The sequence below is a fragment of the Heptranchias perlo genome, chromosome 30, assembly GCF_035084215.1.
Source record: "Heptranchias perlo isolate sHepPer1 chromosome 30, sHepPer1.hap1, whole genome shotgun sequence".
Classification (NCBI taxonomy): domain Eukaryota; kingdom Metazoa; phylum Chordata; class Chondrichthyes; order Hexanchiformes; family Hexanchidae; genus Heptranchias; species Heptranchias perlo.
This window is the reverse complement of record NC_090354.1, coordinates 22,329,684-22,356,659: the sequence shown is the minus strand read 5'-3', so window position 1 is coordinate 22,356,659 and position 26,976 is coordinate 22,329,684. Positions and strand designations below refer to the sequence as shown.

Sequence of the window (26,976 nt, the reverse complement as noted above, 5' to 3'; positions counted from 1 at the left end):
GCTCTGCTGTTTTTATTACACCCTGGTGTTTGTTGATTCAAGTTAGGCACCAGTATGGTGAAAAGTCATGACAAATGCAATTTTTCATTCAGTTTCAGCATCTTTCACTGTTCTGCTTTAGAGCGGTTGCTGTGAATTTGACAGTCACAGAACACACCACAAAGGTAAACTCAAATGAAAAGTGAAGACATACATATTTACAATCCAAAAGCCATAAAGGCTCAAATATACAAATTTATCTAGGTGTACTAGGGTTCATTTTTGCACTTAGCATTTTACCCTCTGTCAAAGTAGAATTGTTGCTTTAATTCCTGGAATGCAAACATAACACATTCATTATTCCCTGAGCGACATTTTAAAATAAATTTATACCAGACGACAGGGTTGGAACTTGTGACTAGTAGAGGCTGGGGTTTCATAATTAATACTCAAAACTAAGATTGGATCAAGATAGAAATTTGTTTCAAATAGTTATGCTATGTTACGCACATCAAGCTAATACTTCATCCTTATAGTTAGAACTGATGCATCTCTTTTCTGTTCAGCAGTCTACACCACCGTTCCATTTAACACACATATTAGCCAATACTAATTATTATGCATTCATCCACAATGAATTTATTTCCTCATATTCTTTAAGTGTATACGGAGAGCTTGGATGATATGGGATTATATTTATTGATAGATGGTTAACAGCAATACGACAAATTTTATGCCACTTTTATGCTATACACAAAAATGCAGCTGAGTGCAGGTGCAGGTCTTCCTCTGCTGACTGCACTTCATGGTGTAAAGCAGCTCAGATTTCAGAAACCAATTGCCATCCCAGTCCCACTAAAAAGTAGGTCTATGATTCTGCTGTTAAGAAAGGGAGGCAGTTTTAGTTTCAGTTCTGACGAAAGGTCTTCGACCTGAAACGATAACTCTGTTTCTTTCTCCATAGGTGCTGCCTCACTTGCTGAGCTTTTCCAGCATTTTCTGTTTTTATTTCAGATTTCCAGCATCTGCAGTATTTTGCTTTTGTTTCAGTAGTGGAGGGTGCTGGTTGAATGTGTCAGTTCCCTGCAGGTCTTAATATAAAAGTGGAGACCAGCACCGTACCAGCTTGGATGTATAAGCGGGAGAGCAGTGAACAGACATTACTCTCCTGAAACTGAAGTTTAAGTGCAAGCACGAAAGCATCTTCAGAGTTTGAAATACCACCATTCAAGATCAAGGAATTAGGGGTGAAGTAGCTTTGTAGAGTGCCTCTTTTGGGAAAAATAATAGATATGGAATTAGATTATTGTGGGAGGGCTTTGTTATTTTTAAGACAAGGAACTGCCTTTGGGATTGAGGGGACAAATCAGATCTTAGTTTTCATGTTTTATTCTGTATTTTGTTACCATACATTTGCTTGGTAATTCTATTTAATTGAAAATTTGAGGAAAGGAAACAAAACACAAAATTAAAAATTATACTTTAATGTATTGGCATTTATTTGCATTGAGGAAATCACAATACTTGACAATCAACACAAGCCCCTGCAAAAAAAATATTGCCTCCTCCATCCACTATTCCCTTCCCAAGTGTCATTCAACTTGCTATCAAACCTCTGCCAATGACACCTTTGTGCTAGTGACCAGAAATAGGCAACAACAGCCCAGACCTGCCCTTCGGTGATTTTTTTCCCTCCATACATTACAGCATCTCCATTTGAGTGACTAAGACCTAAAGTTCAGGGCCGAGTATGTCCTATCCAGGATGAAAAACTTTTCTAAATAAACCTTCACAGGACGATGTAGTATGGAGCAGTATTACAGAAAAGTGCAGGGCCTCTATGTCACTGAAACATCATTGCAATTCGTGATCGTATGGGTTTTGCTATTACAGTAATCCTGCAGGAACTTCCAGTTATTCCAATTAATAAATGACAACTATGAAATGGAGATGAGCAAATCTATATCCAAATTGAGCCAAAAAAGGTACAGGTGTTTGCCATGACACAGCTGTATATAATAGAAAACAACTGCTTATTGTAATATTGTGTAATGATGCTCAATACTCAAAAGGCTTTATTAGAGAAAAGCATTATGGATAACTGAGCAGAGCATTGGTTCTCTGCTATGCCACAGAATGGGAGGATGTAGCTTCCTTGGATGGTAAGTTGTCAATCTGAGCCATGCCATCAAAAAGGAGGTGCCAAGCACAACCATCTCCACAGGGAGGGAAAATTGGGTTTACATTCAACCACTCCTGTGCTTCCTAACTACCTGAAAGCAGGTTACTACCTGTACTGTCAGCTGTGATACAGTGTGCAGCATTGGGGTAAACTTTGAAGAGGAAGGAAAAATATATTAAATGGAGGAAATTATTCTATGTTATTAAACAAGGCAGATTTCTCTGGACCAAAAGTACTCATTCATCATGCTTATTATTTATAGAACAGGTTTTTGGTTTTGATGTTACTTTCCCTGTAACAGTATCTGAGCTGATCATGGCTTTTGTTATAGGTAAATTCTAGCTGATTAATGTAGTTGAATTTTTTGAGGTCAATAATAAGATAGAAAAGGGCGAGCCTGTGGATGCAGAAGGCATTCAATAAATTTCCACACAAAAGACTATCAGCAAAAATGAGAGCGCATGGAATTAGAGGTGGCCTTTTGACTTGGATTGGAAATTGGTTGGGAGGTAGGAGAGAGAGAGTGGGGATAATGTGTATGTACTCAGATTGGCAGGATGTGACAAATGGTGTTACTCAGGGTTCTGTTTTGGGGCCTCAACTTTTCACCATATTTATTAATGACATGGCTGAAGGAAGAGAATTGTATATCCAAGTTTGCAGATGATACTAAATTAGGAGGACAGTAAATAGTGCAGATGGGAGCAGGAAGTTGCAAAGGGAAATTGTTACATTAAGTGAATGGGCAAAACTATGGCAGATGGAGTTTAATGTGGGCAAGTGTGAGGTCATCCACTGTGGACCCAAGAAAAATAAATCGGAGTATTTTCTAAATGGTGAGAAACTAGGAAATGTAGAGCAGCAAAGAGATTTGGGAGTCCAAGTACACAAATGATTTAAAGCTAGTAGATGGGTATAAAAATCAATCAAAAAGGCTAATGGAATGTTGGCTTTTATCTAGGCTGGATTACAAAGGGGAGAAAGTAATGCTTCAGTTGTATAGAGCCTTAGTCAGACTCCATCTGGAGTACTGCGTTCAGTTTTGGGCACTGCACCTCAGGAAGGATACATTGGCCTTGTAGGGGGTGTAGTGCAGATTCAGCGGAATTATATCAGGGCTTAGAAGGTTAAATTATGAGGACAGGTTGCATAAACTTAGCTTGTATTCCCTTGAGTATAGAAGATTGAGGGGTGATCTGATCGAGGTGTTTAAAATGTTGAAAGGATTCAATAGGGTAGGTATGGAGAAACTATTTCCTCCGGTGAAAGAATCAAGAACAATAGGACGTAATCTTAAAATTAGTGCCAGGTCATTTAGGAGGGAAATCGGGAAGCACATTTTCACACAAGGGGTAACAGAAATCTGGAATTCTCTCCCTCAAAAAGCTGTGGATGCTGGAACAATCGGAGCTTTCAAGACTGAGACTGACAGATTATCGTTAGGTAAGGGTGTTAAGGGATATGGAACTAAGGCAGATAAATGAAGTTGAAGTACAGATCAGCCATGATCTAATTCAATGGCAGAGCAGGCTCGAGGGACTGAATGGCCTACCCCTGTTCCTATCTTGTAAAACAAAAGACCTAAACAACTGTACTAAGACTAAATTTTTAAAAGATGAGCATTTGTCTTTTGGTTAAACTGTTCTTTTTAATTGAAGTTTTCCAATAAAGGTACAAGCTAAAGTAACATCACAACAAATATTACACTTCTAAGAATTTGCCTATTAATTTTATATAACAATTCCTTTACATTGTAGCCCTGATCCTTACCAGATAATAGGGCAAATTCAGCAAGGCTATGCTCCTGGAGCAGAGCCGTACCGGACAGCGGCACAGGTCAGAGAACTGGACCTGTAGTGCTGTAGCCCAAGCTCCAACTCATGCGCCCATCATGGTTAACAGAAATTCACTTAATATCTCAATCCAAAAAGAAACTCATCTGAGTTATTACTGTGCTGATTCACCAATCCGATCTCCAAGTTCCTGTGATCCAGTGCCCTCTGATCCGACAGCTAAAATCAAGGGCAACATGAACAGCAAATCAAAATGAACCGGTTGTACAATATGTTCTCTCTCTTTCCCCCTCCCCCTGCCATAAAGAGAAAACATTCCTAGACTCTGAAAAAGAAAACACCACCAAGGGTCCTGCTCCTAATCACTACTCAGTAGACACTGATTCTTACCTCTCTGCTTCCCAAATTGCCATCACTTTGCTATTTAACTAGAAATAATATAAAATCAAAGTACCAAATAAAAATAAGAACAGAATTTATGATACACATATACATTCTATGTCAAGACAGGCCTTATTGGATTTCCAGGCTCACTATGGAGCTACAGAATGGCTCTATAGAGCTACAGAATGGCTCTATAGAAACCAATATAAATCAGCATCCTTTCTGGTTCCGAATGCTGACTGAAAGGCCACACTCTGCTGAGACTGAAGTTTTCCAAATTTATCCCTTCCATTTAGTCCCCAAGACCAGAAAAATGCCAAGCTGCACTGCCCCCAATGAAACCACTCACGGATAGAACTGATTTCAGTTCTAGGTGTCTCTTTTAAGTCTGGAGACCAAAATGGCAAGTGTCACAGTTGATGAGAAATGGCCTTAAATTCAAAACAATTAATAGGTAGGAGCATTTACAAACAATTTTTTAAAAATGTGCGTGTGGTGCGTGCGCACGCAATGAGGGAAAAAGGTATTTCATATTTAAAGTACTCTACCCCATCATTCCTACATTTATCTTCTTTAAGGCTTTGTAGATCCACAATTTTACTTTTAATGGAAATTAGAAGAATGCCTGTTTTCTCCATAATTACCAATCCAATAAATGAAATCATATTCTCAGAAATCAGACATTTTACACCTGTGTATTCCCACAATTTTAATATTTTGTTAGAGAAAAACAAGCTTTCTTCAGTTTTTCAGACCCTAAATATCTTAGCTGTTCAACATATCTTGGTTTCCTCAACAAAAACACTTGTGCGCATTTGCAAACATCAAGAATGTCAAAACATCTGGAACCTCAGAACAAAGCTTAAGGGGAGTTCCTCGTCTCAACAGATTGATTAAAAGATAAGTAATGAGCTTGTTATCAAGTCAAGCAGTACTATGTGGATCTGGTGGGAGTGTACACAATTAATAAACAAAAGAATGGATTTGTAATTTTGTATTTGATTTGTCAGGCAGAACATTGCGCACAATGAGTTTAAACTCACAGTTCACTCATATCTAGTGCTGTAAGGCTCAGTTTCAACCCATGTACATTAACAGTCCACTGTAAACTGGGTGAATTGTATAAATAAGAGCAGGATAAACTCTGTTGGTGACAGATGAGTCAGCATTGCTTTATCTAGCATCCCAAACAGGTATAAAACCACAAGACGTTGTCTGGGCAGTCACAGATGATGCAGACGTATACTGAAGGCATTTGTTGTAAAATAAAATCAGATTCAAGCAGTAGTTCATTGAACAGTAAGTACACATATTATTGAACAAAGCCACCTCATACTTTCATCAGTTCTCTGTCGCCCTATTCAATCTTGCACTCTAGTTTTAATAAATCCCTAAGTCCTTGAGCATGAGTTGACAGGTCTCATTGTGAGAAATACATGGAACATATATATTTAATTAAAATTGAATATTTTATATTGCTATATATCCGTGGATTTGGTAATTGCTCACTCTCCTAAATTGTGTACAGTATATTTACTGTTAAATTCATAAATATCCCACTTCGTACTGAAGAAACTCCTCAAAAGAAGATTCAATATCAACTACAATATACACACGATAGGCAGATGGTACCAAGCAAAATGGAGCTACAATCCAGCTCTAAATCCTCTACTTCATTGCTCAGTCCTTAAACAGCATTCGAAAAACCCTTAAAGTTGCACTTTCTTCGTAAAATGTACATTATGCAACCAATTTAGACCAAAACAGAGCTGCAGGGCGCGTCCCCGATCTACTAGGCGCGCGCCCAAGCCTCACTCAGCTTCCTTCCCTTCCGCCTCCATTTGAACCCCGTGTTTGGATGGAATGGTCCCATCGTTACACTCAGCGACCGGAGCACAACACAACCGATTAGCCCGATGTTCGTTTTTTTCTGAAAAAATAGTGAACGCCCACCTGATCGGACATCTCAGCGCCGGACAGATGTAGGAAAGGATGAATCCAATCACCAATAAATATCAACACCCTCACCGGCCACTTCTGCGCACCGACCAAGCACGGCAACACACGTCCTGCGCGTCATGGCGCACCCCAGCGTCCTGCGTGTGACGCTTCTACTCAATGCATTCTGGGGGTTGCAGTTTTCCCGAGGACCATTTCCCACCCAGTCACGGTCTTTACCACAGCGCCGCCCGTTGCAGGATGGGTGACTAGTTCCGGGTGCGCTTTTTTTTTACCGCCACCAGTAGATGCAACAATAGAAAAACAACACTTCACACAAGGAACTCTGGGAGCAAGCTTCATTTTAAATGCTGGTTGAAAGGCCCAGTCTGGTTCCAGTCTAATCACACACATTTCTCTAAATGTATTCTCGTTTTTTTTTTGTGTGTGGTCTAGACACACAAGTGCCAACTTGCAAGAATTTTATTTTTTCCATTTATAGTATGCAGGAGAGCCAAAGGGTAGACTTCTGACTTGTAAAAAGTTGTTAGCATTAGGGAGTGGTGTTTGTTATTGGCAACTGTGACACAAGCCAGTTCAAGATATGTACTATCAAAATAGTAAATGGTGGAAACACTCAGCAGGTCAGGCAGCATCTGTGGAAAGAGAAACAGAATTAACGTTTCAGGTTAACCTTTCATCAGAACTGGATGATGTTAAGAGATGAACAGCTTTTAAGCAAAAACAGGGCCAAAGAAAAGGGATCAGAGAAAGAACAAAAGAGTCTGTGATAGGGTGGAGGGCAGGAGTGATTAAATGACAAAAGGGATGATGGTGCAATCTTGCATAAAACCTTGTCTCAAACAACACCATTAGGTCAGAAACTTTATTTAATAGATTAAACTGTATAAAATGTAGCTGCAGTAGGTAGTGTATACCAGGATTAAATCTGGTGGAAGTGGGACCTAGCAGTTTTTAAGATACGGTTTTGAATGGTGCAAACACAGATCAATTGATTGTGATTTTTTGAAGTGGCAAATTGAAATTTGGGGCCTTTCAGTCTTTGTGAGGTTTGAGCAGCCCAGCCAGTTCCAGAATATTATAGCAAGCTGCCGCAGCAACATTCCTTCCCCGTTAGGGCGGGTGCCTCAGATGTACAGAAATGGTTGGGGAGCCTGCCAAAAATATGCTAACCTCAGGATTTTGGATTCTGTCAAAATCGGAGCCGCTAGCTACAGAGGTCCCACCAAGCTCCACTTCCAGCAGCACAGGGGCCTGCAATAGTTTTGGGGCTTTTATTTCTAGCCCAACTGAGTCTAAAAGGGTAATGGTGGCCAAAAACAGCGTGAAGAAATTATTTGAGCAATTTTCTGATACATGCTGGTTCATGAATGGTAGTTTTGAGAAAAAGATTAATGGTAGATGTACATTATACAAAAGGTGCTTGAATTCCTGAGATTACACTGTGAAACCAGTGGGTGGAGGGGAGGGAAAACTGGGTAGATGCTGGCTTCCCACACTGCCACAATATGCCTGTGAATATTATAATCATAGATAAATGAAAGAAATATAATTTACAATGGATTTCCCATCATCAGCACCCTAGCAATGCTGGACAACTGACCCTGGTATCCAGTGTTGCTGCAGGCCACCGTTGGGCGTAAGGGGAATTCAAATTTTAAAATCCAGCTCCAGAGTGATAAATTGCATTATGGAGACCAGATGTTCACCAATTCCCCATGACCATGACCCACTTATGCTGCACCAGAGGGTTGCAATAAATTCCATCTCCCCCCCCCCCCCCCCCACCCCACTTGAGGTGGGTATTATAAATGCTGTTGGCATCAACCCAAAATATTCAAACATCCTTGACCCTGGGATATGGGTTGGGGTCATGGATGCAGACAACGGGATGCTCCACCCTGCCCAAGATCCGCCCCAAAGTGGCCCGCCCTGTAATTTCCAGGCTAAGACATTCATTTCTATAGATCCTTTAGCATCTGAAAATAATATGTGACATTATAGGAGTGCTAGATGCTAAGTGTTCTAAATCCCTCCAGCTTACCACCTCCATCTCTTCACAAGTGTGAATGCTCTTCTCCCACTGTGCTCTCAACTCCATCCCCAACTCTGTTTCTGCATATCCTCCTGCTTGTCATCCATTTTTTTCATCTGCTCTGAGACATCTGTTATAGTTCAAGTATTTTTTTGTGTTACAGTTTCCATCAAACAGAACTAAAACCTGTGCCTTTGTTTTCAAACGTGTATGGGTTAGTATAGCCTGGATCTATTAACCTCAAATCATTTAGTAGAGCATGTAAAATATCAAAAAAGTTCTCCCATCACTCAAAAAGCCAAAAAAAACACTGCATATAGTCTAAGACTAGCATTCTGATTTTATTTATAGATAAATTTATATACAGGACTAGAAAGACAGACAAAGCCTGAACTGTAACAGGTGCTTTACAAATCAAATGAAAAAACAAAACTTGCACTTTATACAAACCGGACGGACTTTAGAAAAAGGTAGTGTCTATTATTCTTGCAGCTGCTCTCAGCATATTCTTAGAAACACACGCCAATGGTAAATTCCTTAAGATTATTTCTTATGAGGTCCTTACTGCCGCCTGCACGTATTAGAGGTATGGCAAACAGAAAACTGAAGACCTTGAGAGGGTCCCGGAAATATAAGGATACCTTTTTGTTTGAAGTAAAAGCAGTTTCATTGAAGATTGGCATTAACAAACAATATTTGAGCAGACACACATTACAGCAAACAATGTGTTACCGGCCTAGGAAATGTGTCATTTGGTGGTGTTCAGAATTTCTGAGCTTGATAACAAAAGAAATGACATTTTGAGACAATTATCACTAAGATGCATTCACATAAAGTGGCCCTGCAGGAGACCTCATGGACACGACAATGGACTATATTTTGTGTGGCCTGACATGGATTGAAACAACAAAGAAATCCCATTTGGGACAGATTTTCTCATTGAATAATTCAACAAGCATAATTGCAATGCAGCCAGCCAAGTGTACTGACCATCTACATATCAACTTTGCCAGACAACAAAGAGAACTTCTAGCAAACATCTTGGAGACACAGCTGACATTTTTAATTCAGATTTACCCTATTTAAAATCAAAGCAGAAAAGAAACAGACATTTTTGTATTCATCACATCTTTCTGTACACGAGGAATACTACAGAAATGTAAATTTGCGTCATTAACATTCCTATATATATGTTTTGTATATAATGGTTTAAACATATTTCCACGTGTTACAAGGCAGTGGCACATTAAGGGGTTCATCAAAAGGGTCACGCTTGAATGATTTATCAACACCATATATAATGCTTCAGTTCCTTGAAACATGTGCTTTGTATATTAAAAGGTTACTGTGTTATTGAAACCTGTGGCAAAGTTGAGTGATAATTCCCAGATGGCAGACACCTGCAATTGTATCACATGACTTAAACTGCAGTAATAATATATCACATGACTCATACTGCAGTGAAATATAACAAGTCATAGATAGAACATTTTCTGTAATTCACAACCCAGAATAACTAGGCAATACTGTTCAAATCATATTCTGTACAGTTCTATGTCATGCAGCAAACAAAAATAAGGAAATCAAAATTGCAAAAACAACCATTATATTTTATATGAAAACTCAGTATCCATTGGATATAGTGAAGATAATAATGGATGCCTATCAGTGAATTTAATACATAGAAAAAAAATCAGTACTTTTCTTGTTTTTTTGAGGTGATGGTATTAGTGCTAGATAATAGAACATTTCCCATTTCAATGACAATTACTTTAAGCATCAGCATTCCCAGGTCAGGTGCAGCATATGATGTGGAGATGCCGGTGATGGACTGGGGTTGACAAATGTAAGGAATCTTACAACACCAGGTTATAGTCCAACTGTTTTATTTGAAAATCACAAGCTTTCGGAGGCTTTCTCCTTCGTCAGGTGAGCGAGTGTGGGATTCCATGGAAGGTTACCGCATTTATATTCAGAGAACAATACCTGGTGATTACAGATAATCTTTCCAACTGCCCATTGTCAAGGCAATTAAAGTGTTCAGACAGAGTGATGTTACCAACAGGACCACCGAGTACACAAACGGCCAGAACACAAAACAGAGAGAGAGAGGGAGAGAAACATCCGAAAGGAAGAGAAAGACAGAGAATGACCCGTTGTGTTAAAAACAGATAACTTTTTTTCAATGGTGGGGTTACGTGTAGCGTGACATGAACCCAAGATCCCGGTTGAGGCCGTCCTCATGGGTGCGGAACTTGGCTATCAATTTCTGTTCGACGATTTTGCGTTGTCGTGTGTCTCGAAGGCCGCCTTGGAGAATGCTTACCCGAAGATCGGTGGCTGAATGTCCTTGACTGCTGAAGTGTTCCCCGACTGGGAGGGAACTCTCCTGTCTGGCGATTGTTGCGCGGTGTCTGTTCATCCGTTGTCGCAGTGTCTGCATGGTCTCGCCAATGTACCATGCTCCGGGGCATCCTTTCCTGCAACGTATGAGGTAGACAATGTTGGCCGAGTCACAGGAGTATGAACCATGTACCTGGTGGGTGGTGTCCTCTCGTGTGATGGTGGTGTCTGTGTCGATGATCTGACATGTCTTGCAGAGGTTGCCGTGGCAGGGTTGTGTGGTGTCGTGGACGCTGTTCTCCTGAAAGCTGGGTAATTTGCTGCGAACGATGGTCTGTTTGAGGTTGGGTGGCTGTTTGAAGGCGAGTAGTGGAGGTGTGGGGATGGCCTTAGCGAGGTGTTCGTCGTCATCGATGAAATGTCGAAGGCTTCGGAGAACATGGCCTAGTTTCTCCGCTCCGGGGAAGTACTGGACGACGAAGGGTACTCTGTTGGTTGCGTCCCGTGTTTGTCTTCTGTGGAAGTCTATGCGATTTTTCGCTGTGGCCCGTCGGAACTGTCGATCGACGAGTCGAACGTCATATCCCGTTCTTACGAGGGCGTCTTTCAGCGTCTGTAGGTGTCCATCGCGTTCCTCCTCGTCTGAGCAGATCCTGTGTATTCGCAGGGCCTGTCCATAGGGGATGGCCTCTTTGACGTGGTTAGGGTGGGAGCTGGAAAAGTGGAGCATCGTGAGGTTGTCCGTGGGCTTGCGGTAGAGTGAGGTGCTGAGGTGCCCGTCTTTGATGGAGATTCGTGTGTCCAAGAAAGAAACCGATTCTGAGGAGTAGTCCATGGTGAGTTTGATGGTGGGATGGAACTTGTTGATGTTATCGTGTCGTCTCTTCAGTGATTCTTCGCCATGGGTCCATAGGAAGAAAATGTCATCGATGTATCTGGTGCATAGCATTGGTTGGAGGTCCTGTGCAGTGAAGAAGTCCTGCTCGAACTTGTGCATGAAAATGTTGGCGTATTGGGGTGCGAATTTGGTCCCTATGGCTGTTCCGTCTGTTTGGGTAAAGAACTGGTTATCGAAGGTGAAGACATTGTGATCCAGGATGAAGCGGATGAGTTGTAGGATGGCGTCTGGAGATTGGCTGTTGTTGGTGTTGAGTACTGAGGCTGCTGCAGCGATGCCGTCATCGTGGGGATACTGGTGTAGAGTGCCGAGACGTCCATCGTGGTGAGAAGTGTTCCTGGTTCAACTGGTCCGTGGGTGCTGAGTTTTTGTAGGAAGTCTGTAGTGTCGCGACAGAAGCTGGGGGTTCCCTGTATGATGGGCTTCAGGATGCCCTCGACGTATCCAGAGAGGTTCTCACACAGGGTTCCGATGCATGTAACGATAGGACGTCCGGGTGTGTTGGCTTTGTGTATCTTTGGGAGGCAGCAGAAGTCTCCCACGCGGGGAGTACGTGGGATGAGTGCGCGTAGGATGCTTTGAAGGTCTGGATCGAAGGTCTTGATCAGTTTGTTGAGCTGGTGGGTGTGTTCCTTGGTCGGATCTGCGGGTAACCGTCTGTAGTGTTCCTGGTTGTCCAGTTGTCGGTATGCTTCTTTGCAATAGTCCATTCTGTTCTGTGTGACGATGACTCCTCCTTTGTCCGCTGGTTTGATGACGATGTTGCGGTTGGTTTTGAGAGCGTCGATGGCGTTGCGTTGTGCTTGGGTGACATTCTGGACTGTCTTGTGAGTGCAGCTGATGAATCTGGCATTGACGCATTTCCTGACAGCTTGAGCATACATGTCAAGCTTAGGGCAGCGACCCTCCGGAGGAGTCCAGTTTGACTCTTTCTTCTTCGGTTGCTGTACCGCGGATTCCTCTGTCTGTTGTTCCGGATCGTTGATTGTCTCATTGGGTTCGCTGCTGAAATCTTGGGATTTGTGGAAGAATTCCCGGAGTCTCATTCTCCTGATGAATTCCTCTGTGTCCGTCGCGAGACCAATGGGGTCCATTTTGGTGGTGGGGCAGAAATTGAGCCCTCGGCTGAGAACTTCGATTTCGTCTGGTTGAAGGGTGTGGTTGGATAAATTGACGATAGACTTCCCTGTGGTTGCAACCGTGGTACCGGGGGAGGCTTGTTGATGCTGGTGGTGATGCCGAGTTTCTCAAGCTTCCTGCTCTTGGTTTTCATGTAGGCGGCGTAGTTCCGTTGCCTTGTCTGTTTGGCAGTGTCTCGTAGCTGGTCTGCTGTGTCCTGAGTACAGGTTGAGAGCATGGACTCTATCTTGGTTTCGAGGTTGCGGCGTCTGCTGTAGAGTTGGTGTACGAGATGGTTGCGGAGTGTGCAAGAGGTGCGACGGCAGAGTCTCTCAGCGTAATCTGAGTTGTATGTCGACTTGAGTGGGTTCGTGATCTGTAGTCCTTTCGGGATCTTGTCTGCTTTCTTGCAGCTCTGTAAAAACTTGATGTCTGTGTCTATATGCGCGATCTTCTTGGATATCCTCTCCACTGTGAGCTGGCAGTTTGTGGTGTTGATAGTAGCCATGATGTGGAGATACTGGTGATGGACTGGGGTTGACAAATGTAAGGAATCTTACAACACCAGGTTATAGTCCAACTGTTTTATTTGAAAATCACAAGCTTTCGGAGGCACCTCGCTAAGGCCATCCCCATACCTCCACTTCTCGCCTTCAAACAGCCACCCAACCTCAAACAGACCATCGTTCGCAGCAAATTACCCAGCTTTCAGGAGAACAGCGTCCACGACACCACACAACCCTGCCACAGCAACCTCTGCAAGACATGCCAGATCATCGACACAGACACCACCATCACACGAGAGGACACCACCCACCAGGTACATGGTTCATACTCCTGTGACTCGGCCAACGTTGTCTACCTCATACGTTGCAGGAAAGGATGCCCCGGAGCATGGTACATTGGCGAGACCATGCAGACACTGCGACAACAGATGAACAGACACCGCACAACAATTGCCAGACAGGAGGGTTCCCTCCCAGTCGGGGAACACTTCAGCAGTCAAGGACATTCAGCCACCGATCTTCGGGTAAGCATTCTCCAAGGCGGCCTTCGAGACACACGACAACGCAAAATCGTCGAACAGAAATTGATAGCCAAGTTCCGCACCCATGAGGACGGCCTCAACCGGGATCTTGGGTTCATGTCACACTACACGTAACCCCACCATTGAAAAAAAGTTATCTGTTTTTAACACAACGGGTCATTCTCTGTCTTTCTCTTCCTTTCGGATGTTTCTCTCCCTCTCTCTCTCTGTTTTGTGTTCTGGCCGTTTGTGTATTCGGTGGTCCTGTAGGTAACATCACTCTGTCTGAACACTTTAATTGCCTTGACAAAGATTATCTGTAATCACCAGGTATTGTTCTCTGAATATAAATGCGGTAACCTTCCATGGAATCCCACACTCGCTCACCTGACGAAGGAGAAAGCCTCCGAAAGCTTGTGATTTTCAAATAAAACAGTTGGACTATAACCTGGTGTTGTAAGATTCCTTACATTTGTCAACCCCAGTCCATCACCGGCATCTCCACATCATTTATAAATAGAGGCATTGAGTACAAAAGCAAGGAAGTCATGTTGAACCTTTATAAAACACTGGTTTACCACAACTGGAGTATTGTGTCCAATTCTGGGCATCAAACTTTAGGAAGGATGTGAAGGCCTTAGAAAGGGTGCAGAAAAGACTTACTAGAATGGTTCCAGGGATGAAGGACTTTAGTTAAGTGGATAGACTGGAGAAGCTGGTGGTGTTCTCTTTAGAGCAGAGAAGGTTGAGAGGAGATTTGATAGAAGTATTCAAAATCATGAAGGGTTTAGACAAAGTAAATAAAGAGAAACTGTTCCCATTGGCGGAAGGATCGAGAACCAGAGGACACAGATTTAAGGTGATTGGCGAAAGAACCAAAGACGACATGAGGAAAAACCTTTTTACGCAGCGAGTAGTTATGATCTGTAATGCGCTGCTTGAAAGGGTGGTCGAAGCAGATTCAATCGTGGCCTTCAAAAAGGAATTGGATAAATACTTGAAGAGAAAAAATTTGCCGGGCTACGGGGAAAGAGACTAACCAGATTGCTCTTACAAAGAACCAGCATGGGCTCGATGGGCCGAATGGCCTCCTTCTCTGCTATAACTATTCTACAAGGATAAGACAGAGAGTGTTGCACAATTGTTATAAGCAATGCTATTCGTCCGCAGTGACAGACTCTTTCCTGTTCGTTTTATACTACTAGCCGCTTCCTCTCATCAACTTCCATTTGGATAAGTTAACTTTAATTCAGTTTTGCTGCTAAAACAGTAATTAAGTGGACATTAGTCAATGGCATTTTATACGTGATAAATTTATTCTAGGTATCATCCGTCTGAGTTCCACAATTGTTGATTGCAGCAGACACAGTGACAGAGCATATAATTATACCCCCAGAGTGCAAAAAAGGAAGAAAAATTGGGCAGAATAAAGTGAAAAATGTCAGGAAGAAGCCACATTGCATTTTATAATTGTGTCACAGCCTAAGACACAGTCAGCATTTGGGGTGTAAAATTGAAGAGGATCATTCTGATGACAGCATTACCAACAATGCAACACTTACTCCCAAATGTAGCAGAGTCCGAATTTGATATTGTTGAACTTAATGCAGGATTACCTCAGATACATAAAGAAGCAGTAGTATTTCTCAATAGGTTTAGTAGTATTTTAATGCCTTACAGCAATCAGTTCAAGTGGTGTAATTCTTCAGTACTCAGGTTTCAGATCTGAACAACATAGAAAGCTTTGGAAATTCCATATAAACATACTTTCAATGCTGAAGGGGCCTTGCAAAGTTCAAGGCTGGCCCTGTCTGCAATCACAAAATACATCAGGTGTTAACATAATATTTGTTGCAGATTATTTTGACATCAATAAAAAGGCTATATTTTCCTTATGTACTATCACACACATAATCATGGGTATCTTATGTTTGCAGCATCTCTTGGTCTACTACTCAACCACAGAGCACTCATGGTTATTTGCTATCAATTATCCTGTATGCATGGTGCTATTTTTTTAAATTTGTGACCAGTGAAGAAAACATTTCCAAAAACTTATATAATGTTTACAAATTTCCTAAGAATTTCCAGTCCAGTACACAATGCCCACAGTTGTATTTTGTGACATATCATAATGAGGTGGAGAGGAGTATCTATTTCCAAGACGTTCTTCCCATTAACATGTTATAAAGATATTGAAATTTTCACAATGGAACCAATATTGGGAATGCATGTTTTATATTGCTAGCCTCTGCTTTTTGCTTCTAGATACAGATAATCACATAGGAACAAGCAATAAAAGGCATCATTTAACTCTAGCATTCCAGAAATAAGCCGTCCGTGGTCCCAGCAGCACAAGAACCATTGTCTTCTTTCCACATGCCAATTCACAACGAGATTAAACGATTATGTAACTGTAAGTCAACGTGTCTTTAAGCAGCCATTTTAGATTTTTTAAAATGACGAATTCACCTTAGCTTTTATTACAGTTTTTAAGCATACTTATAAACCTAGCTGAACAAAATTCATATAGTTGTCACATTAGCTGTTAGCCTCAGTTAGAAATGCAGACAAGGTATACCACATCCTTAAATGCTTGTTTAAAAAAATAGCTAAACTAATACCAGAAAATATAAATGTGTTTGGCTGAGTTGCTGATACATAAGACAATGTTGTATGACTGAAGAGGTTGCCTACAGAAGCTATGAAATACTGCCAAAAATTTCTCAGCACTTCAATACTAAGTGAATCCTAACTCACAAACCTTTCTTTCAGTCTATACTCACAGCATGTGGCCAGCACCATACCTGGAGTAGGAATTTACTGTTTAATCCTCTACTGTTCAGAACATAATTAGTTATCACACAATTCTTCAAGCCAGCCATGGGCAAGCTACAAGCATTGTATAAAGAAATACACCATGGAACATCAACTTTACATCCAAACATGCTCTTTGTTACTGGTTATTAAAATTGGAAGTTTTGGATGATTCAAGACTACCCTATGCTGACTGCACATTCTGACAAAAGTGGAAGACATACCAAAAATAATTGAGTCAAATCGTTTATTAAATGGGAAAGGAAGTCCATTGGGGGGGGGGTACTTTTTGTTCAAAATATCCCCTATTGTCTTTTCAAATATATCTAGTTAAAAATATGACATAACATTTATTTAAAAAGTCAGGTTTTTTTTCAAACACTGGTATCTTATCATCAAATCTTCTAGCCATTGCAATAGGGGCCACAATTTCAAACTGTCTAGGTACTAATTTGAAGATACCTAATTATAGAAAAGGTCATGATTGGTTGGGTACTTTTGGGAATAATTATGAGGTTTTTGTATTTTATTGTATCACATATAATTATGATATGCTTGTCAATGGCTGAAATGTTCTATATTCTCCTGTTCCACTCAGTCTATTGAGAAAAATTCTACCCAAATTATTATATCAGCATGGTCCAGTAGCTATACTAACAAAGCACTGAAATCCCATTTAGAGAATCCATATTAAAATTTCATTCTATATTGTTATAATGAATTATGTTTTCAATAGATGAGCATCATTAATTCAATGGCCCACTACATGTAACATTTTGAAGGGTATAAAAAAGTTTTATTTCAGCGGAAGGAAATGCTAAAAGGAGCTTTAATCCCAGCCTGGGTTAACTTTTTTTACTTGTTTATATCAGCCAGGCCATCTGTGGTGCACTCAAGCGTGGCTTCTGATGGATCAAAAGGATAGGCATGGTTAGTAATTAAGGAAATGTTCATAGTGTGGATGATGGGAGCTGACAGGTAGGAGTAATTACAGATTTAAAAAAAAAATTTTCAAGAAATAATTCCAGAAGATCTCTAAAATGTCTCCTACTATTAATTGGAAAACAATATTCCATCCTCTAGCAAAGCCATCTTTCACCTGAATATTGCAACAGGGATGGCAACTATACTCCAACATGAGCCATTGACTTCAGAGGTAAGGTAAAAAAAAAACTGGAGTGGGTAAACACAGACATGTTGAGGATGCTGCACTGAATTAACAAATGGAATAGGAAGGTTGCGCTTTGCATTAAGCTTAAAAAACCTGTCACCACTCTTTCAGATCAAGGCCTTCCCTAAACTGTATTATCTGTAATTGAGGTATTCGATATTCAGGTGAAGGATGGCTTTGCTAGAGGATGGAATATTGTTTTCCAATTAATAGTATTCAAATTACCGTTTGTCAACTGCTTTGCACCACTGCATTTCTACAATTTGTCCAAAATTCTCTTTCCTCCCACATCAGCAAGAGTACAAGTGATAAGTCAATTCAGTGCTGGTTTTGTTTCCAGAATAACATGAGGCATCTTCAATTTTATTTGAGGTCTGAAGCAGTATTTCAATCTCAAAATGGCAGCTGAAAGAATATTGCAAATTTTCACTTTCTGTTAATTTCTCTGCTTCTGCTATTAAAATTCAACAGCAGATATTGAGTGAGCAACTTGGAGCAAAGTGGTAAGCAAGGAAAATTGGAAAAGATTGAAAGTCTTTTTTTACAGATATAGGATCTAAGTCATTATCATATCTTTTATTAATTTGCCATGTAAGTATATTTTCTTCTCTTGTTGTAGGTCTCACAATCTCTGCCTCACAGGGCAGGCAAATGACCTGCTCTCAAGCCTCTACCATGTTTGAGTTAGCTAGTAGAAGGTAAGGAAGGGCAGCATAGGGTGACTTGCCTCCAGTTTCCCTCCTTGTGGGGAAGTGAGTGATTTCCACATGCTGCCTCTCCCACATAAGCACGGCTGGGATCACAAATCTGCTGTGTGGGGAAATAAGAGAATACAGTCATGTCATGCCATGGCACAGCACATTGGAGAACCACTGCAGTATGTTGCCAAGCCACAATCATACACAATTTGAAACCTGTGTAACACCGTCCACACTTAATTAACTTCCTGTAGTTGCAACAGTTCTTATATACATTGAACATACCCTTACAATACAATTTCTAATGTCTGATATGTGTGTCTGGTGTCTACATCACGACTGTCAAGTTTGCCTGTCAAACTTCTTCCCCCGTGTTTTTCTCTTTTCTAATTAATTAATTTCTCCTTTCACTATTTCTTCCCAATTTCAATTTTCTCCCCATTACATTTCAATAAAAATGACTTCTACACAATCATATTTTACCAAAAAATTCTACCCAATCGTATTGCAAGAAATAAAATTTTCTGAGATTACACCCACCATGACAGTTCCTCATCCACCCCATTATATACCACTAAAGTAAAATTTATCACTTAACAAGAACAGAAAAAATTCAACAATTCAGTAAAATTGCAAATACCATTCTAATGCTCTCCTGGTTGGCCTCCCACCTTGCACCCTCCATAAACCTGAGCTCATCCAAAACTTTGCTGACCATATCCTATCTTGCACCAAGTCCCATTCACCCCTGTGCTCGCTGACCTACATTGACTCCCGGTCTGGGAATGCCTCGATATTAAAATTCTCATCCTTGTTTTTAGATCACTCTGTGGCCTCACCCCATCCTATTTCTGTAACCTCCTCCAGCCCTACAACCCTCCAATGCACCCCTCCAATTCTGGCCTCTTGTACGTCCCCAATTTTCATCGCTCCATCATTGGTGGCCATGTCTTCAACTACCTAAGCCCTAAGCTCTGGAATTCCCTCCCTAAACCTCTCCACGTCTCTACCTCTCTCTTCTCCTTTAAGACGCTACTCAAAACCTACCTCTTTGACCGAGCTTTTGATCACCTGTTCTGATATCTCCTATGTGGCTCGGTGTCAAATTTTGTTTGATAACGCTCCTGCAAAGTGCCTTGGGATGTTTTACTACATTAAGGTGTTATATAAATACAAGTTGTTGTTGTTGCAAATTAGTCTGTTAGCGAAAATCAAAGCGCATGCCATTGGAGGCAACCTATTGACATGGGTAGGGAATTGGTTAGGAGGTAGGAGATACAGAGTAGGGATAATGGCTATGTACTCCAATTGGCAGGATTGTGACTAAGGGTGTTCCCCAGGGATCTGTACTTTGGCCTCAGCTTTTCACTGTATTTATCAAAGACTTAGATGAAGGAATAGAGAGCCATATATCCAAGTCTGCTGATGACACTGAGTTAGGTGGCACAGTGAGTAGTGTAGATGTGAGCAGAAAGTTGCAAAGGGACACTTTGCAGCAAATGGAGTTCAATGTGGGGAAATGTGCAGTCATCCTCTTTGGACCTAAGAAAGATATATCATAGTGTTTTCTGAATGGTAAGAAGCTAGGAACTTTGGAGGAGCAGAGACATTTAGGGGTCCATGTACAGAAATCACTAAAAACTAGTGGACGGGGCTAATGGAATGTTAACCTTTATCTCGAGGCGGATGGAATACAAAGGGGTGGAAGTTTTGCTACAGTTGTATAAAGCTCTGGTTAGACTGCATCTGGAGTACTGCGTTCAGTTCTGGGCACCACATCTCAGAAAGGCCTGGGGGGAGATGCAGTGCAGATTCACCAGAATGATACCGGAGCTACAAGGGTTATGAGGACAGGTTGCACAGACTAGGCAATGAACTGTGACAAGGTGGAATTGTGGCTCGCCCAATCCATAGAAAGGAGGAGAAAATAGGGTATACAAGACAAAACACAGAAAGTTCTAGAAAGAGATGTGGATGTAGTTGTTGACTCATGTTTTATTACCAATTAGTATTATCTGTTCTATATACATAACCGTGTTTGAAGCTCTGTCCAGAAAAAGCTAAAGACGACCCTGTTATCTGCAGCATGATTTTTACCTGGAGCCAGGAAGACAGCGAGGGTGGGAGGGGGAGTTTTTCAGGCGCCAAACCCAGAAGAAAAGTCGGCGGGTCAGTATGTGCGATTGCAACCTAATTGAATGAATACAATTTTACTTCTGGAGATCGGCGGAGGGCTGGAGAGATCGGACAAGGGCTGGAGACTTAAGGGGGTCGGAAACATCGCTGGGGGTGGGGGGGTTCGGCCATCGGGGGGGCAGAGATATCAGGGACTGGAGATATCAGGGGCTGGAGTCATCGGGAGAGTCAGAGACATTGCGGGGGGTGGGGGGACGTCTCGGACACGGGGGTTCAGCCAATCGAGCAGCTCCGATTGTGGCAGGTGAGCTCTTTGAACCTGGAGGAAGCACTCCTGCTCCTCCTGGCCCACAAGCAGTACAATAAGGGCACTTACCTGATGAACCGGCCCTTCTCACCTCTTGGCAAGATTCATGAGCCAAGGGAAAGCCGTCCTGGAGGCGTTAAATTTAAAGCTTAGTTAAATTCAATTAAAGAAAAGGCTACTCAACGTCTCTTAATTCTTCCACTGCTTTCAGGATAGCTACGGGAATGATCCCAAGTCATCTGGACGCAGATCTAAGGATAGGATCCAGCCTAGGAAAGTAGCTTTGATTGACGTTAAGTAGCCACTAAATACCCACCCGCCAGCACTAATTGGGGACGCAACCTCTGCCAGTGCGTTCCTCGCATGCATCCAAATGGGCCCTCATTAAACCCGGAAGTGGGTGCGTTGGAGCCAGGTTGTGGTTGCGACCCAAAAAACTACTATTTTCACCTCCCACCCATCATTCTTGGGGATTAAAACTTCGCCCCCTCCCCCCGCACTGGTGTTTACTTCGGTTTTAACAATTGGCAACCAAACAAAAATACCTATCGTTTGTAGGAAAACTTCATTCAGGGTTGTCTATTAAGAATTTGTCAGCCCTTATCCTGCTGAGCTGCAATTTCATTCATCTGCAGGGGTCACAATTGGCCCATCAGAGGGCCCATATGACCTGATGTAACTCAATAACAATTGCTGGATGTTCTACAGTGAAAGAAAAGCTTCTCAGAGAAAGGTTTCAGTCACACAGAAACCTGTAGAAAAATCTGGCGAACCACAGATACTAACCTTTTGGTATGTTTGCCCTGCAACAGGCAGGAGAGCTTTAGTTCGTCTCTCTCTCTATATATATATATATATATATCTGGACTCGTATATGGAGACACAATATCACAATTTGCAGAAGACACAAAAATAGGGGGGTCAATTTTAGGATGGCCGAGCGGGTGCTTTCGTGGTGGGAGGGGGTTCCTAAAATTGGGGAATCCCGGAGGGGGTCCGGAGCCCGGCTGCAACCCGTCCACTTCTGGATTCCCCAATGGCGCGAATCGGTGCGTGCGCAGCCCCCGCATGCAGGACTCCCACCGGCAATTAAAGCCGGTGGGATGACAGTTTAGATAGTTAGGGAGGTACTTGAGGTCGTTGACAGACCTCATTGGGAAGAGATTTTAGCAGGGATGTGATTTTGGACTCTCGACATCGTTTTTCCCATGCTGTGGGAAACGCTCCCTGTTGTTGCTGACGTGATTCAGTCAGCAGCCATTGGGAGATACAGAGGATTCCTTGACAGTTGGGGGGATACCTCACTCATTGCAGCAGGGCACTCTGTCACCTCAGACAAAGTTTTGCCTGCCACATCGTTGTCTCCACACTCAAAATTATTACATCATACCCTAAACTCAAACTCTGCTGTCCAAACACATTTACCTACTTTTTGGACCCCCTCACACTCACACCGTCAGGATTGGTTGGGGGGGGGGGTGGTTCCAAAGCTGCATTCATCACTCCATTGGAGGATGAGCAACATCACCAGCTTCGCCAGGCATGCTGTCCACCTCCACCATGTGGAGCTACACAACACAATGCTGCGCAACAGGCACCTGCACAAAATGGTCGTGCAACTACACATACACCCACTGTAGGGTGACCCAATGGGTGGCATCAAGGGTGTTCATGGAGAACCTCATGAAAGGGCATTATTGCACAAGCCAGTCAAGAATGGCCAAGATGTGGCAGTAGTGGTAACAATATAATATGTAATGTGAGTTGATCAGAAATCAAATATAAGTAAAAACCATGACAAACCCTCAAACACCCTTGTGCATTCCCTTCATGCTCATGACACGTTTGCCTTATGCTTCCTACTACACATACGTGATGCATGCCCTGTGGCTGCAACACAGGTAGTGGCAGGTTGGGTGAGGTTGACCGTGAAAGAAATGCATGAGAGGGTGAGTATGAGACAGAGCCATGAGATTGTATGAGGACTGGGTTGAGTGGTAGTGGTGGAAGTGCAGGTAAGATGAGGGTTCAGTGGGTGTGAGGAATGATGTGATAGAGTAGTTATGGCAGTGCAGAAGGAGATGTGGGGTGGAGGCGGTGATGTGGCAGACAGAGTGTAGGGGAATGAGTAAGAGTACTCACTTCGGCTGACCTGGTTAGGTCATTGAAGCACCTCCTGCACTGTATGCAGGTGCGTGGTATGTTGGTGGTGCTGCTGACCTCCTCTGCCACCTCGAGCCAGGCCTTCGTGGTAGCAGAGGCAGGCCACTTCCTCCTGTCCGCCGGGTGGAAAATCTCCCTCCTCCTCCTCCTCACCCCATCCAGTAAGACCTGGAGTGAGGCATCATTAAACCTGGGAGCAGCCTTCCCCCTGGGCTGCTCTACGTTGTAATTTTGCCTATTTTCGCCTATTTTCTGCAGCATCAGTCAGTGGAGGTCTGCCCCTATAAATAGGGCTCCTCCAGCTGACAGCCCATGATGCGGGTGCGCAGTCCGCCCACTGCGCAGCTTTCCAGCGCGAAACCCCCTCTTCATCGGACAGTTCAGGATCGGAGTTCTCATATTACAGAATTATATTGGGTGCCGGGTGAGTTTGCAGGCAGCTTTAAGTCAGTGTGTGACTCTTGCATTCAGCAGTTGCAAGATTATGTGTTTCAAAGGTTCCAGAACCAACAAGCAGGATAGCTGAACTATATTTCAAACAATTGTCTGTTCCACAGGGTAAGAAGTGAATCCATATTTTAAGACTATGTTTAGAGAGAAAGTTAGTGCCATCTTTACTGTTTTTTAAGTATTTCACTGTTTCATTCATCTGTTCCATGTAAATAAACAATTTATTGGTTCAAAAGCCTGAGTGTTCAGCTTGGTAAAAGTGAGTACATCCAGTTTGTTTTTCAAATGTAAGCAATCTTACAACACCAGGTTATAGTCCAACAGTTTTATTTGAAATTCACAAGCTTTCGGAGGCTTTCTCCATCGTCAGGTGAGTGTGGAATTCCTTGAAGGTTACCGCATATATAGTCAGAGAACAATACCTGGTGATTACAGATAATCTTTCCAACTGCCCGTTGTCAAGGCAATCAGATAGAGCGACAGTACATACAGGACTACTGAATATACAAATGGTCCGAACCCAAAGACAGAGAGAGAGAGAGAGAGAGAGAGAAACATCCGAAAGGAAGAGAGAGAGAATGATCAGTTGTATTAAAAACAGATAACTCTTTTTTCGCTGGTGGGGTTACGTGTAGCGTGACATGAACCCAAGATCCCGGTTGAGGCCGTCCTCATGGGTGCGGAACTTGGCTATCAATTTCTGTTCGACGATTTTGCGTTGTCGTGTGTCTCGAAGGCCGCCTTGGAGAACGCTTACTCGAAGATCGGTGGCTGAATGGCCTTGACTGCTGAAGTGTTCCCCGACTGGGAGGGAACCCTCCTGTCTGGCGATTGTTGCGCGGTGTCTGTTCATCCGTTGTCGCAGTGTCTGCATGGTCTCGCCAATGTACCATGCTCCGGGGCATCCTTTCCTGCAACGTATGAGGTAGACAACGTTGGCCGAGTCACAGGAGTATGAATCATGTACCTGGTGGGTGGTGTCCTCTCGTGTGATGGTGGTATCTGTGTCGATGATCTGGCATATCTTGCAGAGGTTGCCGTGGCAGGGTTGTGTGGTGTCGCGGACGCTGTTCTCCTGAAAGCTGGTTAATTTGCTGCGAACGATGGTCTGTTTGAGGTTGGGTGGCTGTTTGAAGGCGAGTAGTGGAGGCGTGGGGATGGCCTTAGCGAGGTGTTCGTCGTCATCGATGACATGTTTAAGGCTGCGGAGAACATGGTGTAGTTTCTCCGCTCCGGGGAAGTACTGGACGACGAAGGGTACTCTGTTGGTTGCGTCCCGTGTTTGTCTTCTGAGGAGGTCTATGCGATTTTTCGCTGTGGCCCATCGGAGCTGTCGATCGACGAGTCGAGCGTCATATCCCGTTCTTACGAGGGCGTCTTTCAGCGTCTGTAGGTGTCCATCGCATTCCTCCTCGTCTGAGCAGATCCTGTATATTCACAGGGCCTGTCCATAGGGGATGGCCTCTTTGACGTGGTTAAGGTGGAAGCTGGAAAAGTGGAGCATCGTGAGGTTGTCCGTGGGCTTGCGGTAGAGTGAGGTGCTGAGGTGCCCGTCTTTGATGGAGATTCGTGTGTCCAAGAAAGAAACCGATTCTGAGGAGTAGTCCATGGTGAGGAGAACCATATGGCAATAAGGAGTAGTCCATGGTGAGGAGAACCATATGGCAATAAGTGTTACATTCCAGTAGCTGGTGTACAGACTAATGGTTCCCTGTTACGATCCTTGGTCCTTACTATCATTTATCTAGTTACTGTGAAGAAAAAGGTGCGCTCTGGATCCAAGGTCCCCTGCGGGAGTGACCGCTGATGCCGAACTCAAGAAAATATCTAGTGTACACACCCAAAAACACTGGTTAACAATGAAGAGTACAATGGATGACTTCTGGAGAGCATAGGTAGGTTAGTAGATTGGGCAGATAGATGTCAGATGAAATTTAATAAGGAGAAATGTGAGGTGATACATTTTGAGGGGAAGAATAAGGAAAGGAAATTCATTTGATAAACGGCAAACCTTTAAATGGAGTAAAGAGCAAAGATAGACTTAGCAGTTCAGGTACTCCAATTTTCAAAAGTAGGAGGACAAGTGTATAAAGCTGTTAAAAAAGGTATATAAGATGTTGGGTTTTATAAATAATGCATAGGTTACAAAATGAAAGAGGTAATGCTAAATCTATACAGACCATTGGTTATGGTAGTTAGAATACTGTATCCAGTTTTGGGCACCCTATATTAGCATGGATGCCATGGTCATGGAGAGACTACTGACAAGATTTACTAAGGTGATACTAGGAATGAGAGCCTGTACTTGTGAGAAGAGACTAGAGAAACTGGGATTGTTTTCATGAGCATAGAGGCTAAGAAGAGATCTGACAGAGGTGTCCAAAATGATAAGACATTTTGATAAGATAAAATAAGGAAAATATATTTCCACTAATCAATGTGCACAAACTAAAGGACAGAAATTTAAAATCATTGTCAAAGGAAAGAAAGAAATCAGGAGAAATTATTTTACGTAGACGATTGTTAGGACATAGAATGTGTATGTTGGAAGCATAAGGCCCAACCATCTTCTGCTGCTTCATCAATGACCTTCCCTCCATCATAAGGTCAGAAATGGGATGTTCGCTGATGATTGCAGTGTTCAGTTCCATTCGTAACCCCTCAAATAATGAAGCAGTCCGAGCCCGCATGCAGCAAGACCTGGACAACATCCAGGCTTGGGCTCATAAGTGGCAAGTAACATTCGCGCCAGACAAGTGCCAGGCAATGACCATCTCCAACAAGAGAGAGTCTAACCACCTCCCCTTGACATTCAATGGCATTACCATCACTGAATCCCCCACCATCAACATCCTGGGGGTCACCATTGACCAGAAACTTAACTGGACCAGCCATATAAATATTGTGGCTACAAGAGCAGGTCAGAGGCTGTGTGTTCTGCGGCGAGTGACTCACCTCCTGACTCCCCAAAGCCTTTCCACCATCTACAAGGCACAAGTCAGGAGTGTGATGGAATACTCTCCAGTTACTTGGATGAGTGCAGCTCCAACAACACTCAAGAAGCTCGACACCATCCAGGACAAAGCAGCCCGCTTGAATGACACTCCATCCACCATCCTAAACATTCACTCCCTTCACCACCGGCGCAGTGGCTGCAGTGTGTACCATCCACAGGATCCACTGCAGCAACTCGCCAAGGCTTCTTCGACAGCACCTCCCAAACCCGCAACCTCTACCACCTAGAAGGACAAGAGCAGCAGGTACATGGGAACAACACCACCTGCACGTTCCCCTCCAAGTCACTCACCATCCCGACTTGGAAATATATCGCCGTTCCTTTATCGTCGCTGGGTCAAAATCCTGGAACTTCCTTCCTAACAGCACTGTGGGAGAACCTTCACCACATGGACTGCAGCGGTTCAAGGCGGCGGCTCACCACCACCTTCTCAAGCGCAATTAGGGATGGGCAATAAATGCCTGCCTCGCCAGCGACGCCCACATCCCATGAACGAATA

General features: G+C 42.9%; 1 protein-coding gene across 1 annotated transcript in view; it reads right to left on the bottom strand.

Moving 5' to 3' along the window:
- sumo1 (small ubiquitin like modifier 1) overlaps positions 1 to 6,428 on the bottom strand; it is a 35,158-nt gene extending 28,730 nt beyond the window's left edge. Inside the window, exon 1 of the mRNA XM_067969044.1 lies at positions 6,292 to 6,428. Within this exon, the coding sequence (XP_067825145.1) occupies positions 6,292 to 6,303 (12 nt within the window). The 5' untranslated portion in view covers positions 6,304 to 6,428. The remainder of the gene's footprint in view (positions 1 to 6,291) is intronic.
- Positions 6,429 to 26,976: the final 20,548 nt, after the last annotated feature.